This window comes from Argopecten irradians, chromosome 3 (genome assembly GCF_041381155.1).
Source record: "Argopecten irradians isolate NY chromosome 3, Ai_NY, whole genome shotgun sequence".
Lineage (NCBI taxonomy): Eukaryota > Metazoa > Mollusca > Bivalvia > Pectinida > Pectinidae > Argopecten > Argopecten irradians.
The window spans coordinates 24442521-24457258 of NC_091136.1; the positions used below are offsets into that span (position 1 = coordinate 24442521).

At 33.8% G+C, this 14738-nt stretch overlaps 1 protein-coding gene across 1 annotated transcript; it reads right to left on the reverse strand.

Moving 5' to 3' along the window:
* Nucleotides 1-1113: 1113 nt before the first annotated feature.
* Nucleotides 1114-13628, reverse strand: LOC138317949 (sodium-coupled monocarboxylate transporter 2-like). Its single transcript, XM_069259931.1, has 14 exons — nucleotides 13507-13628; nucleotides 12278-12345; nucleotides 11829-11909; nucleotides 11063-11142; nucleotides 9002-9139; nucleotides 8567-8702; nucleotides 7225-7313; nucleotides 6335-6447; nucleotides 4960-5030; nucleotides 4388-4474; nucleotides 3658-3893; nucleotides 2753-2856; nucleotides 1860-1969; nucleotides 1114-1439 (listed from the first exon to the last, which is right to left on the reverse strand). Exons 1-14 carry the CDS (start codon nucleotides 13571-13573, stop codon nucleotides 1380-1382), a joined length of 1440 nt encoding a protein of 479 aa, XP_069116032.1. The 5' UTR covers nucleotides 13574-13628; the 3' UTR covers nucleotides 1114-1379.
* Between the last annotated feature and the right edge of the window lie 1110 nt (nucleotides 13629-14738).

A 14738-nucleotide genomic window follows, 5' to 3' on the forward strand; every position in this document is an offset into this window, starting at 1 on the left:
GAAATTATTTTTACACATATAACGATCGATGGTCTTTTGCGAAGGAAAATTATACGGCAAGTCTACAAATGGTGAATTTGACCTCTTGTGAGCTGCAAGAAAGTATAAAACTTGTGTCCGACTGATTTTCTGATGTGATGCAGTGCTCCACTACGACAAATTGGGATCATTTCGTACCCGGCTGAATGGTATAGTAGGCCGGGTACCTATATTCGTTCTACAAGTGCGTATAATCACATATCCAGAGAAGATCTTATACCCCTTCACAAATCTTGTAGTCGTGACACGGACGCTTCAGGTACACAATTTTTTAGTTATGTATGTATTAGTTGGCGGTCGTTGTCGGTCATCGTAATAATGATAAGTGCGGGTATGATTATTTGGCTTTGCATGCTCTATGCACAATAGTCTCTCTGGCTTAGTTCATAGTCTTTAAAGAAGTTACCTCCCTTGTACTGCTATATTATTGTAACATTGAATATATTCAGTATTATAAATAAGTGCATCGCTGATTCTATAACGCATAAATCATTCTCTGTTAACTGTATATGTATTTGTTTGTAACAACTCTTATCCAATCCGTATATATCATTATGTGTGAATGTCAAATTTCGGGCTAAGAAAGAGAGGGCTTATATAGAGGATCTTATGTGATATGAAATTTATCGAAAGAGTTTAATAATTTGATATGCCACGAGCCTTTAAGATTATATTTATGACATAACTTTTATTAATAGAAATATAAGTAAAACTTTAAATTTCGTCTCTATATAAAACAGTAGAAAAATCTGGCTCGGATGTGGCGTTTCCGTCTACTGAAACAATCACGCGACGTCATATATAGATTATGAAGTCAAAACTAATATGACGTCATAATAGTGCTATTACACATGTGTCGTACAATATTTATGACATGGCCGTATGATACATGTGATAAATAGGCTGCTGACGATCCTTATGTTGAAATATGAATATAAAATATAGTTAAAATATAGATGAAAAATGGGTGTCTTACTTTGCAAATGTGCTCAGAACTACGCCAGAAAGAATCGTATTGTATATATCAGAAATGAAGCTGGTTTAGTTAGTAAAAGAACATTCGAAACGCATGTATATGATAAAAAGAAAAGTTTTAATTTGTGTTGTATAACACATAAATCCACTAAGATGACTGCTCTGCTGTGTTGTGGTCATCACTTACGGTTTGGTTGTAATGTCATATTTCAAACACAAAGAGAAACACATGTTTAAAGTTATGCACCAAAGTCATTACATTGCGTTTTACAAATAATAAGAGACGATATACTACATACAAACATGTCACGTGAGTATTAACAGCTACTGCAAAAATAGGCTAACAATATAAGGCGCTTGTCATATTATACTGAATCGCTATCCTCGTCTGGACGGCAGCAACTTGTCTGTCCGTTGTCTTTGTTCTGAAAATGAACATATGAACATATCTTTTAATTATTTGACACTACACAAGATCTATTTTCATGGAAGTATTTTTTTCATCTCAAATACAGTTCTATCTCAATTTTCAATTAAAGATGCTCCACCGCTGATCATAGATGTATATAGTCATTTTGTTTAACTGAAGGGGGATAACTCCAATTTCATTTCAGTAGATTTTTAGATCGAAAAACTATCGTAATCTCTATATAATAGATTCCCACGTGAGGCTCGAGTAGACATATTAACATGCACATATATGCCAGGAGGTGTAGGCCCGTCATGATAGTTCAATCTATATCGAGATCGTATAATAAAGACTAAAGTGAAAGACAAACAGTAATACAATTAATCGCCTTCTTAATAAAACCTATTTAAAAATTACTCTCTTAATGACCACTTACCTTCTCATCCAGTTCAGTTAAGTCATATTTATATTTTGATTCCACACCACACAATTTTCTAAACATGGGGAAGATAAGACGAGCTTCCACGGGTTCGCCACCATCGCCACCTTTCAAAGAACCAAAATCTTGTGTTTAATCGAAAACTATCGTAATCTCTCTCTATATATAACTATATAACAAAAAGTGAAAAAGCTAGCTTGCTTATTACAAAAACCAAATATCTTGTCAATAACAGCTAGTCTATTTATTCACACCACAATTTCAAAAATAAGATAGCTTCGTTGTCAAAAAAATCTTGTCAATAAGCTAGCTTGTATTACACCAAAACAAAATCTTGTCAATAAAGCTAGCTTATATTACAACGAAACAAAATCTTGTCAAAAAAGCTAGCTTGTATTACAACAAAACAACTTATTTTCATTAACATAAGCTTTTTTTGTAAGCTTTTTATTGAAAAAAAACATGCATCGAAAACAGGTACATTGCAAATCAATGAAATATCAATGGCAGATTTCAATAACACTGAAAAAATCGCAAAATATAAAATCGCAAAATTATGTTGCCACGAAAATAAATTGGCTTTTAGTATTCACACCCGGATTCGTCAGAGACTTGTGGTTATCATTACATGAGTAAACATTATAAATTGTCCAGCCTTAGAGAATGAGTTCAAACGTGTGTTCGAGTAATATAGGTTAAACAACATTGAATATGCAGAGACAGCACTGAGTGAAGGTTTTGTAGCCAAATGACACACTCACCACAGTTTTATCATTCCCGAGTTAGGATTGGAAGGTATTGAACTTTGCGTTAAAATGTGAATGGGATGATTTCTTTTAAAGAATATAACTTAAACAATTTCATCTTAAATATTAAAATATACCACAAACCTGTACACAAGCTGACCAGAGTACCGATGATTAAAGTTGCGAAGAACCCGATGAAACCGTACCAGACATAGGACAGGTTATACAGGAAGAATCCTTCATCCTGCCTGAAAATTTAAAGAAAATATGGAATTACTTCAACTGGAAGTAAAACACAGCTACCAATATAACAACTTATAGCTTTGTGATATGACAAGAAAAAAAGCTGCTGGCCATTTCCGGTATGAGTTGATGGCCGCTTAAAGTTTCGCTTACAAAAAGGCAGGTACTCATATTCAAATGCTATGTTTTAGTATAAGCAAATGAAGGACATTATTCTTGAGTCATATATTTATAAAATTCTACATCTTAAAGTGCTAACGTTTTTATGACAAAATACTTCATTGCAGATGTGTTTAAACCCATAACGTTTCAAGAAGGCTTTGATGGAAATAACCATATGAAATAAAAAATATATCACTGTGTTTTAATGCATTGAGTATTCAAGAAGGACATCACACAGTTGGTTGTATTTCCAAGAAGATGGCCCAAATGGCGACAAATTGTTATAAACAGTTACAATACATTGATTTTATTGTGCAATTCTTCGTAATGAATGACAAATGTTCCAACATTATGCCGATTCATATTTTGTTAAAATCAAATCAAAATAATTTCAAGGCATTAGGACACAGTTTGGCGAATAACGGTCTATTATTGGTGTTTTCAAAAGTCCCCAGATGTATTAACACTAGGTCATTATGGCTTGCCCAGTTGAATTATTGACCAAATCATAAAGGTGAAGTGATAATAACTAATTTAAGTCTACAACAACATTTTCCTTTGCTAAATATTAGCTTAAGTCATGATTTACTGAAGGACACATTTATCTTTGTGATTCAAAATTTAAGAAATAAAGCCGTCCTTACACATTAGGGCTGTCGGACACAACACCTGGCAGTCCAGTTGTATTGTAGAATGTCGAAGTCGTTGCAGTGTTATAACTGTATAGTGACGTTACGTTCATTGTTAGTGTATCGTTACCAGGGTAACAGCCGTCTGTTGGGTTCCGGACTAACTTTGCTGATTTTCCACCGGTCATTTGTGCGCCTAATACAATCCATATGTTGAACACGAGAGTGATTATACTGCCAGTCATGGCTCCCTGAAATTATATTGAGATATGTTTAGAATTTTTCCAATTTTGTCTCTTAAGCATTTTCGTAGATATGTATCACTGGCTAACTGACCCTAACTTAATGATAAGATTTTCTCAGCAAAATTCGACTACTAGATTATCATCACTAGTTTGAAACTTATATGTCGTAAGAGGCAATAACATTGGTAATGTTTTTACCATAATCTCAACTAAAATCGTTATAACATGATAATGAAATAAAAAAATAAAAAAAAAACGTAACATCTGATATCTAAAGAGTGAAATAACTTTATTACGTTGACGTCAACCAACATCATGCATTTCTTTCAGATTCTTTAACAAACAGTAAGTTCTCTTTTCTTTATCAGACTGAAGTACTGTATAACACAGGTCTTGGTTATACTGGGACATGGGTAGTAGACTCAACTTATACAAATCCTCTCATTGATACCAACTTCTGGTTCTGGTGAGGGAAATTAACATAATGTAAAAGATGATACCTTCCAGTTTGCTCGTGGTACCATCCCACCAAGGAAGAAAAGTCCGGCCAGAGGTCCTCCACACGCCCCGAACACCGAGAGAGACATCTATTTGGAAGATATTAAGTGGGTTTATTTGTTAAATAAACAAAACTTGCTCGTTAAGGTCATTCACCTTTACAAATGAAAAGGCCTTTCTTTGAAGAACTAATTTTACTAAATGAATTTTCTCTAATTTGTTGATACGCGAAAATTCTCAATCATTGACATACATTATTATCATGTAACATATTTATAAGATTATAACCCACGTTTATAACGAATCCCTTGGGACCAATGAAGTCACTTCGTTATAAGCATAGTTCGTTATACAAATGTTATAGACATCTTATAGGAAACTCTACTGGGAATGAATACTACTTCTTTATCACTATGAATTTGTTGTAAACGTGTTCGTTGTTAATGCGTTTTAATGTACATGATAATAATTCGCGATATGATATCTTGATTATACCGAAGCCTTTATAAAACAGAACGACATAATGATTCTGACTACAAGAAAAATTAAGACTCAGACTCATTCTCCATCTTACCTCCTGAATGGAACCAGACATGTAACTGAAGGCAAACGCAAGACCAATGACGATCACTCCGTACATAAACACTGTGAAAAGAAACATTATTGTAAGTTTTGGAAGAACTTCTGACATTTTTACGTTCTACTGTTTAATGTGTGTTTAGCTGACATACCAATGCCAATTAGTGATATAACACGTATTTATACCTCTCAGTGTCTCATAATGTAATTTATTTCTTAATCCTTTTAAAATTTTTAATATGTCTGTGTTTCCTTTAAAACATTTTATTCAGTAATAAACAAATAATCAAATAACATTTTATGACTGCAAACACCACAAATCGAATTGGTAAACTATTTTAATTTTTAATTAATACTTGTCATTTTCTGCGCTTAGTTTTAATTCATACGTTCCAAAGAGAGGAGGTTTTCATAGACTACGAATGTGTATTATGTTGACAGTGACAATGCTATTTTAAATGATAACATTGATACAGTATTAGCTGAGGTACATAAGTTACAGACTAATACTTGTTATATGATGATAAAGAATTATTGTAATATTTTGCATTCCATCGTGAGTAGAGGTGCCCCTCGGTTACCTTCATTGTATCCAAGAAGTCGCCCTCGCTACTGAACCTGGAATATCTTTAGAAACAAACAATTCTGCATAAAAACATTAGTATGTTGTAAAGCAAAATGATTATCGCCAAGCAGTGGTATATTACAGTTCGTTATTCTTTGTGGTGATAGTTTTACTTTTCATCGCCCGATGGAAGGAAAATGAAAACAAGCCGTGGTCCTAAATTGTTTGCCAATGGTTAGGCCATTGTTAGTATAATGTATCCTTCGGCAAAAAGCTTCAGTGGTATTGAACTATAAAGAAGTGAAATGTTTTCCGCTCTAACAGAAAGATAGAGAGAGTGACATTGATTTGTTTTAAAAAGAATTCACGCAATTATCACACATATATATGTGGAAAACAGATTTCCCATTGCCTTCACACTTACTTGCTCCGTGATAGAGTACACAAAATTATGAGAAAAACATTAAAAATGAAATGGATTAAAGAACCGAATCATCGTGGATTAAACTTGGTTGTTTCCTTTCCCAGGTTACAGCTGCCATGTTTTGTCGACGTGTTTGGTTTTTTGATATGAACAAGCCAGCGACAACAGCAAAGAAATTAGCCCATTCCCAGTAGCTGACCATTTCCTACTCCCTAAATCGCTTTCCTACTCGACACTTTGAAGTGTAATGGAAAGATTTAGGGCACTTCAACCATTCGGCCAGCATGACTTCATACATAACCAAAATGCTGCTTTAACGTTTATGTAACACAAACAGATTAAATACTGAAGTAAGAAAAGGTCTTAATATACATAACTCACCGAATAGTTTGGCCGCAGTAGTCTGGGAGATGAACCTCGATTTCTTCACTATGTCTCCAAGAATATCTTCTACAGTGTTGGCGGCTAGGGAGTTGATTCCCGACGATAGCGTGCTGAACAAAATTGAAATTTTAATATCAAAAGTTGTACTGTGCTCTGACAGAAGCCGATATTGCATTAACTATCAAACACTGTGGATTTGTCTAGTCTATAATTTCTAGGCAGAATTAAAAGAAAAAAAGATTTAGTACCTCCGCCGTAGCCAAGACCTTGTTGAGAAAATTAAGGCATTAAGGCAATAACACTTGGGTCTACCAAGTCTCAAAAGAAGAACAATCTAAACCTTCCTTTTCAACCTCCATAACCAATCAACGACCGACAAAGGCGTGTCTGGTAGATTGTGAAATTGTCACACATATAAAAGTCACTTTCAATGTACACATTACTGTCAGAGGTATTCAGTTCGTAAAAACATAAGAAATGCACAACAGCACAGTTGTGCAAATACTCTAACGATTGTTTAAAAGAAGTAAAGTAATAAACAAAAATACCGTTTACTTCAGAAAAATTTCAACTTTTTTTATATAACTCAGAATGTTAGATTTAAGTTTTTGTTGTTTTTTTTTAAATATTTTTTTTTATCAGAATCCACCACCGAAAACTCTCCTTAAAAGAATCTTTTCTCATATATAACAATACACGCAGGTGGATTATCAAATAACTAAAAGATCTATAATTTTTCGTTTTGAAGGAATTTTATGTGGGTTATCGCCCTTCTACCATTCAGTCTTGATCAACAAAAATCACCGGCTTGACGACATGAATGAATTAAAAAATTCATCAATTCACTAATAAAGTTATCAAAGATGTAAAACTTTCCACTACAGTACCTAAGAGCCCCACTAAACAGACAGCTGATGTAGATTCCAGATAGACCAGGCAGTGACCGCAACACGTCCAGCACAAAGAAAGGCATCAGCTTCAAATTGAAACAAAATCCTGTATCACCATCTGATGCCAACCATGGCGTCAAATTAAAATACAATTTACAGGTTCATTAAAATATACCACATTAGCTTCAAATATAGAATGCAGCGTCTGCTTAAAATGTAAAGTGCAACATTAGTTTAAAAAAGAACACAGTATTAGCTTCAAATACAAAAATTCTACATTAGCTTCAAATACAATATGTTACATAAGCTTCAAGTCAAGAGTGCTACATTTGCTTCAATTTAAGATACAGTACCAGTTTGAAATACATTTACAACAACATTTTTAAATATAAAATTGATTTTCAATAGTTTTAGTACATGTGTGTTTTCTAACTCACATTTAATAATCACTACAAGGAATTGTGTTTATAACTTTACTATAATGTTTGGTTTAAGGTCTGAATTCGTACATAATCATACATTCACGTGGCGTTTTTTCCATGTGTATACATTCTCATGTATTACCCGTTCGTGGAGAGATTGCATATGGAATCTGAAATGAAGCACGGGATTAGCATTGCATGGTATTACTAACATCCCGAGACTACAATATACTCACAACAGCGCACTATCTGTGGGTATATAACTGACACGACGCTACCCAGAATGGAACAAAATAAAAACAGACCACGTCTTCAATATTGAAACATTTCTCTTAATCTCTTTGGTATGCTGGTAAGATAAAAATGTAATGCGAAATAATTATTAGGAGATAGGTACAGGATGAAGTGTCAAATGTATATCTAATTACACACTTACTATTATATTCCTATAAAGTACCTGCAATTCAAAGGATACAGTAATCCTTTGCTTAATATTAAGGAGATACCTTGAGCCGAACACTTGTTATATAACCTAATAATTACAATTTAATTACCTGTTATCATAATATAATAATAAGATATACACAAGAAGGGTAGCGTCAATGTATAGTCTCGTACTCTCTGCGATCTCCATATAGATGTATATCAAAACAATGAATAGAATCAACAAGCATTTCGTTTTAAAACGCATATAATGATAATGATTGGAAGCAATTGATATATAAAGATATTTAAAACCTTTATGTGCCTTACCTTAAACATAAAGATTTTATCTATCGTCATTAGAACATAAGCAAAATATCGACGATATATAATATGTGCCAGAAAATTGATCATTAACTCTTTCTAATTGAATTGGATAATGATATCTGGTGGCAGTGCAGTGGAGTGGAAAATTGTGGCAGTGCATTAATCACCTGGTTAAAGTTGCTCAAAAATCCGGCTTCAACAGGGTCACATTGCAGTGTGTTGTAGTAGGCATACAAAAGGATACCCAGATACCCAAGAGTTATATAATACAGTGTCATGCACGGACAGAGCATCCAGAAGGCCCTAGAATATACATATTAAGGACATACGTGTACTTACTTAAAGGTAATTAAGTTAATTTGTTATTCTAAAAACGTTTTTGATAATATTGTAAAATCACAAAAGATATTAGTTTACCGTTAATACTTCACATATCATCCTGAACAATTAGAAAAAAAACCCCAAACATATCAACTATTAAAATTCCCATAATGGCGGTCATGAAATTGCTTTGAACATTAAAATTTTCAAATTTTCATTTTCATGTAAACGTCCGGATCCTGTGTTATAATATATATGTCATAAGACCAAGTTTTGTTTACCTTTTGGCTGCCGTGAGACTTCTGAGAGAAGTTACTCTCTGAACACTAGACTGGTTACACCAGTTAGGGAGGAGAGCAAATGGCAGTCCTATCAACATACCCCAAATGGTGTGGCGGGTTCTCGGGTCAAGGTCGACACTGTCAATAAAAGACAATCAGAAAAATATTGATGAAATAAACTATGAAATGTTAATTATCTTCTTCTCTGAAGAAGAAGTGTCGCTTTTGTATCTGCCACATTGGACCAACTTTTGTTTCCTTGAATAATTTATATCTTTTGTGTTATAGTATTAATATTTGCAATTGCCACTGTGTCTGAATCGATAAACTATGTTGGGGCAGATCTGTTTATTTTCCAATAATTTGAGTGTAGAACGTGACCCGATTCAGTGCATATGAATACCTGTAAACATTGGTTGACTTCCTTTGACATTCTACAAAATCACGTGCCAATCTTTACAAATAACATATGTACGAGGCAATCGGAGACATACAATAAAACACATTTATTTTTTTGATGTGTTATTGCTATTTGACATGAATAAAATGAGTGAAATATGAGAACTAGTTTTATGACGTCATGGAAAAAAGGACGGGATCAAAGTTGTATGGTCTATAACTTTCGCTCTTTTTGTCATATTGAAAACTGTTTAAATGTTATACATATTTTCTCTGTCTGTCTGAGTTTCAAACTTTCTAATTTTACCACTTTTTATAAAGTTGCAGCACTGGAAGTATTTTTAATTATAAAAGTAAAAAAAACTTTTTAACGTGTACACGTGAAAAATAGGCTCGAAAGATGCCGAATCATTCCGAACTCTTCCGAACATCGTCGCGACAATCTCGAAATAAAACGAGAGTTGTGAAACCAAGAGAAAATGTCAACAATTTTTCATAAATAAAACATGTGATAGACCTCAGCAGACTCTATTTACAAAGAGAATAATGCTCGCACGTTACAATATTTGATACACACAATATTTTACGGCAACGTGTAAATTGGTACAGTATACCAGCATGATTTGCTCATATTAGCCAGAAGGAAAACGTAAACAAAGATATATGCGCTTACGATAGTTACCTGGCTCACCACGTGCAGGTCGTGTCGAACGTCAGCCACGTGATACGATTCGGAATCCGACAAAACCCGAAGTCACTGAACATGGCGGTGATTGAAGGCGCTTTATTAAAAACCAGGAATATATGATTCCTAGATTTCGACTCTCTTATAGGCCGACATATGCTTTTGGGGAGCTAAATCATTAAGTTACATGTCAATGTTTAAATATCAAATGTTTAATTTACATATCTTTACAGTGAAATAAGTAGCAATATAACTTGAAGCTGTCAGTCAACGGCGCGCTTTTTTGAATGGCTGTTGTGCATTGATCAACATGACGGCAGTATAATTTTGACGGGTAATAACACAGGTAAATGATTGTTCTGACGTTTTTGTTGATTCTATTGTTTAAAGAAAATATTGTTAATATGGATTAACCTCTTATTTTGCTTAGTTTTTGAGATGATAAACCCAATGGAGCAGGCGGTAAATCGTGTGTAAACCTTCCAATAATTCGATTGATAACGAAAACCACTTTGTTTTCCCGTATCCCGTATATTTCGCGTCATCGTAACTTCCGATATCTTCGCGAATACATGAATTCGCGACAATCTTTACAGACAATCGCGCGTTCCTATATAGTAACTTTTGAATTTGCGTTCGAACTATCACAATATTGTGCGAAATTTTCTATCTAGTGAAAATAAAGTGGTTACCAGTAATTTAAGAGATGGGATGGTATGACACACTAGACGAGATCAATTGGAGGAAAGTAAATGATCGAAGATATGACGCATACGTACATGGGACTCGAGATTTTTTAAAAGATATAGAAACAGCTTCTTAAAGATATCGGTGATAATTCGAGCTTCGGCATTATTGCTGTACGCTCTAGATCTGGTGCATTCTAATTGGTTATACAGAAAAGAGGTACATGTGAGTTACGGTGCCGTATATCCCCAATAACGTATAAATAATAATTAATTTATACCGGTACTTACTTGATAAAGTCGAGTCTGTGTCCACGTGTGGCGATTTCGGCAACTGAATCGCCGCTACTTCCCGCCAAAAGAATACTACCCTGTTCAGGAAGAACATTTTTCTTTCAATATGCTTCAACACAGCAAACGTGAAGATACATTTATACGCTAGCAGGGAAGAATACCGCGCGTAATATTTGGCTTATGCATGTTATAAATGATATAAATGTTATTTTATATATGTTATATATATGTTATAAATATGTTATAAATGTTATTTTATATATGTTATAAATATGTTATAAATATGTTATATATGTTATATATATATTATATAATGATATTACAATAAATAAGGTCTCTCTTGTTTATATGATTATTCATTCTCCTTGTATTTATTTATAGCATATTAATTTTCAAATGTTTACTGCGATGTGTCACCGAGGCTCGCCAAACATAGCTGAGCCTTTGAAATATGTAATCAGTTAATAGAGTTCGAATTCTCTTGACGAGGGACGAATGAACGCCGCTGCAATAAACATGGCAGCGTTTATATTTTACATTTGGAACACACCACACAGCATACATAATGATTTAGCATTCCACAAATTTAGTGATACGTACGCCTGTGTGTCATAGGTATCATCGTGAAAAATACGAGAAAAGGAGAGCAGTCAGTGAGTTCTTTCTTCCAGGTCAATGTACTTCTAAATACTTCAGGTTACATATGACATCTCGTTGAACAGGGGTGGTTATAGAAGTATAACAAACAGCTATTAACACGTACCTTTATAGTTATGATCGCTATACCAATAAAAATCATGACAAACTGGAAAACATCCGTCCATACCACGCTCTTAATCCCACCCTGAGGACAAAAGAATACGTTTAATGAACATATGGATGCAAAACGCAACATTCTGATAAGCGTTTATTAACTTTTGACACGCCTCTTTCAAAAGACTGCAACCACGTAACGTCAAGCTGAAATGATTAACTTTGCATTTAATGGAAACAGAAAAACGTATGAATACAATTCATAAATGCCAGCTTAAAATTCATATCATAAAATTTAGTTTTTAAACATAAATTATTCAAGTAGCTACACAGAAAATTGTCTCTGTGTGTTTCTAAATATGTAGACTTGTTTTGGTAATCGACCAAAAAGATAAATTATTCACTTTTATGAACCTTACAGACTGTAGACATGGGTAGTCATAGTATTGTTATACTTACAATGGCCGTGTATGCAGTGCCTACTAGGCCGATAACGACAAGTGAGAGCCAGAGTGGTATCCCAGCCACTGTAACATAGATCAATACTCAGACTCATATGGAAAAGTATGTCAAAGCATGAAAATTAAGATAAGAAAACTTTGCTCAGGCATATAAAAGATGGTTTTATTTTTCAGCACATGTCTATTTTTGAAAAAAAAGAAGACAATGAAAAAGCATCATAAATATTAGAAAATAGCCAATGTAAGTGGTATACTGATGGTATTTGTATTAGAAATGAGAGGGTGAACAACGCAACTCAATGGATGCAATTGTTAAAGAAAAACATGGGGGAAAATGAAACTATACATTGTTATTTATATTTCTAAGTATTAAATTAATCATAACAAACAACTCTTCCTATACTTGAATTTTTCATTACTATCATGGTTGCTATTGTTTGAAATTGTTTTACATTTACCAACATACTTGCGACATAATAAGAGATATGTGCCCTTATGAGATAAGTTTATGTTATGACAAGAAGTAGATATACTATGAAAACAATAAGAGGTGAGGCAGAAATCGTTAACAACATCAAGTTTAGTAAGTCCTAATTTTCAAAATAAATATCCCCAAAACTTCATTTTGTGCTTCAATAAAACATGTACCTTTATAAGAGAGCTATGCAAAATGATAATTTGCTAAAGGTTCAATGTGAGTGAGTCATAGTAGAAGTATTTGTAATCATTACATCCAATCAGTTTTATGAAACTAATTGAATATATAAAGAAATGTATAAAAATAATCGATGGTAAATATGTGTTTTTGTTACAAAGAGAGGAAATAATAATTACAAAAAAAAATATTCTGGTATATTCATATCAACCGAAAGTGTAAAGTACATATTGAACAATAATGTTTTGTGAGTTATTTAGCATCTTAAGGATTGTTGTAATTTCGGAGTACCCTAGGAGACACCATCGACCCACGGTCAGTATTTAGCAATTGCCCCATATAATTTTCGAACTTGCAAGCCAGAGTTGACGGGCTGGTAAGTGTTATATTGGGCCACCTGAATATTGCATCCTCCCAGCTGGTCCTATTGATCCTGTAACTAACTGATATTGTGACACGTGTACTTAACCAGTATTAATGCAATGATTAAACTGCCAGCACTTTATTTATGACTAATGTCTACAGAATCGTATATTTAGATAATTATGAATAGATTTGATTAAATGACCTACCGATTTGCAGGGCCAAGGCTGGCGCATACAGCGTAACACCCATATAGGCAATCTGTAAAACAATCATTTAACAATAGGTATAATATATCAATAACTAGCCCAGTGTAAGTATTATATTTAAAGTTCTAGGTGTGGTAAGTGGACAAAAATATAACTTCCTCTGTAATCTATTGAAACCCATAAGTTTTGATGAATTAGGCTACGAAAATAATTGAATGGAACAGACAAAAATGCATCATGCATTATAAACATTAGTTATATCAGAGAATATCTACACTATAAAAATTCTTGTTTTCATGCATTATGTATGTTTAGATGAAAATGATCTGCAGAAGTCACCTTACAGTTACTGATAACACTGTGGAAATATGCAATACAATTGTAAACCACAACTTGGTACATGATCTGACCATATCCATATGTACTCTTTGATCTCTTATTTGATAATGTACAATTTTAAACATTATGTGAAAGTCACGTGACCAGTCAATGCAGGTGGACGGTGTTTATATCGCTCTCGTGACACTCAATATTTTTACCTTTTTCCAATCGGATTTTTTACATCTCTTTCTGGATTATGGAAAATGTGACAATGATTGACTAAAGTATCAGGACTAAAAACTCGATTACCGCCTGAAATGTGAGTAAACAAGGCATTTTTTGCTACCATCTAATATGAACTGAACTGTACTCACTATATCTCATACGTACACGATACGCTTTATGCTCCACATACATGTACGTTCTCTCGTATATCGTGCGCCTAGTGAACTATTAAGTACTGAATAAGATACTCTGTATCCTGTGATACTTTGTTTAATCTGCTATCGATCTTTAAAACATGAATAATGGCTGACAAAAGAAAAACCCTGTCAACGTCAAGCTCTGACCGTAGCTTCCATCATGACGGCCAAGACCACTCAATGCGGCCCACCAAAAAGGTTGTGAAAAAAGTGAAAACTGGATTGAACTCTTGCCAACCTACATTAGCTTCATTTAAATTTGATAATTCTCATCTGAAGAAGTTCGGAGAGGATATGATGAAAGCGATAAGTAATCTTGAGTCCAAAGCCAGCTGTATTGATCAGAAACTTTCCGGAATGGTTACCACAAAAACCTTAAATGACAAATTGAGCAAAATGGCCACCAAGTCAGACCTTGCCAAGGCAACATCAGAAATTGTAAATAAACTCAACACCAAAATTGAAAATCTAGAAAGTAGAGTATTTGAC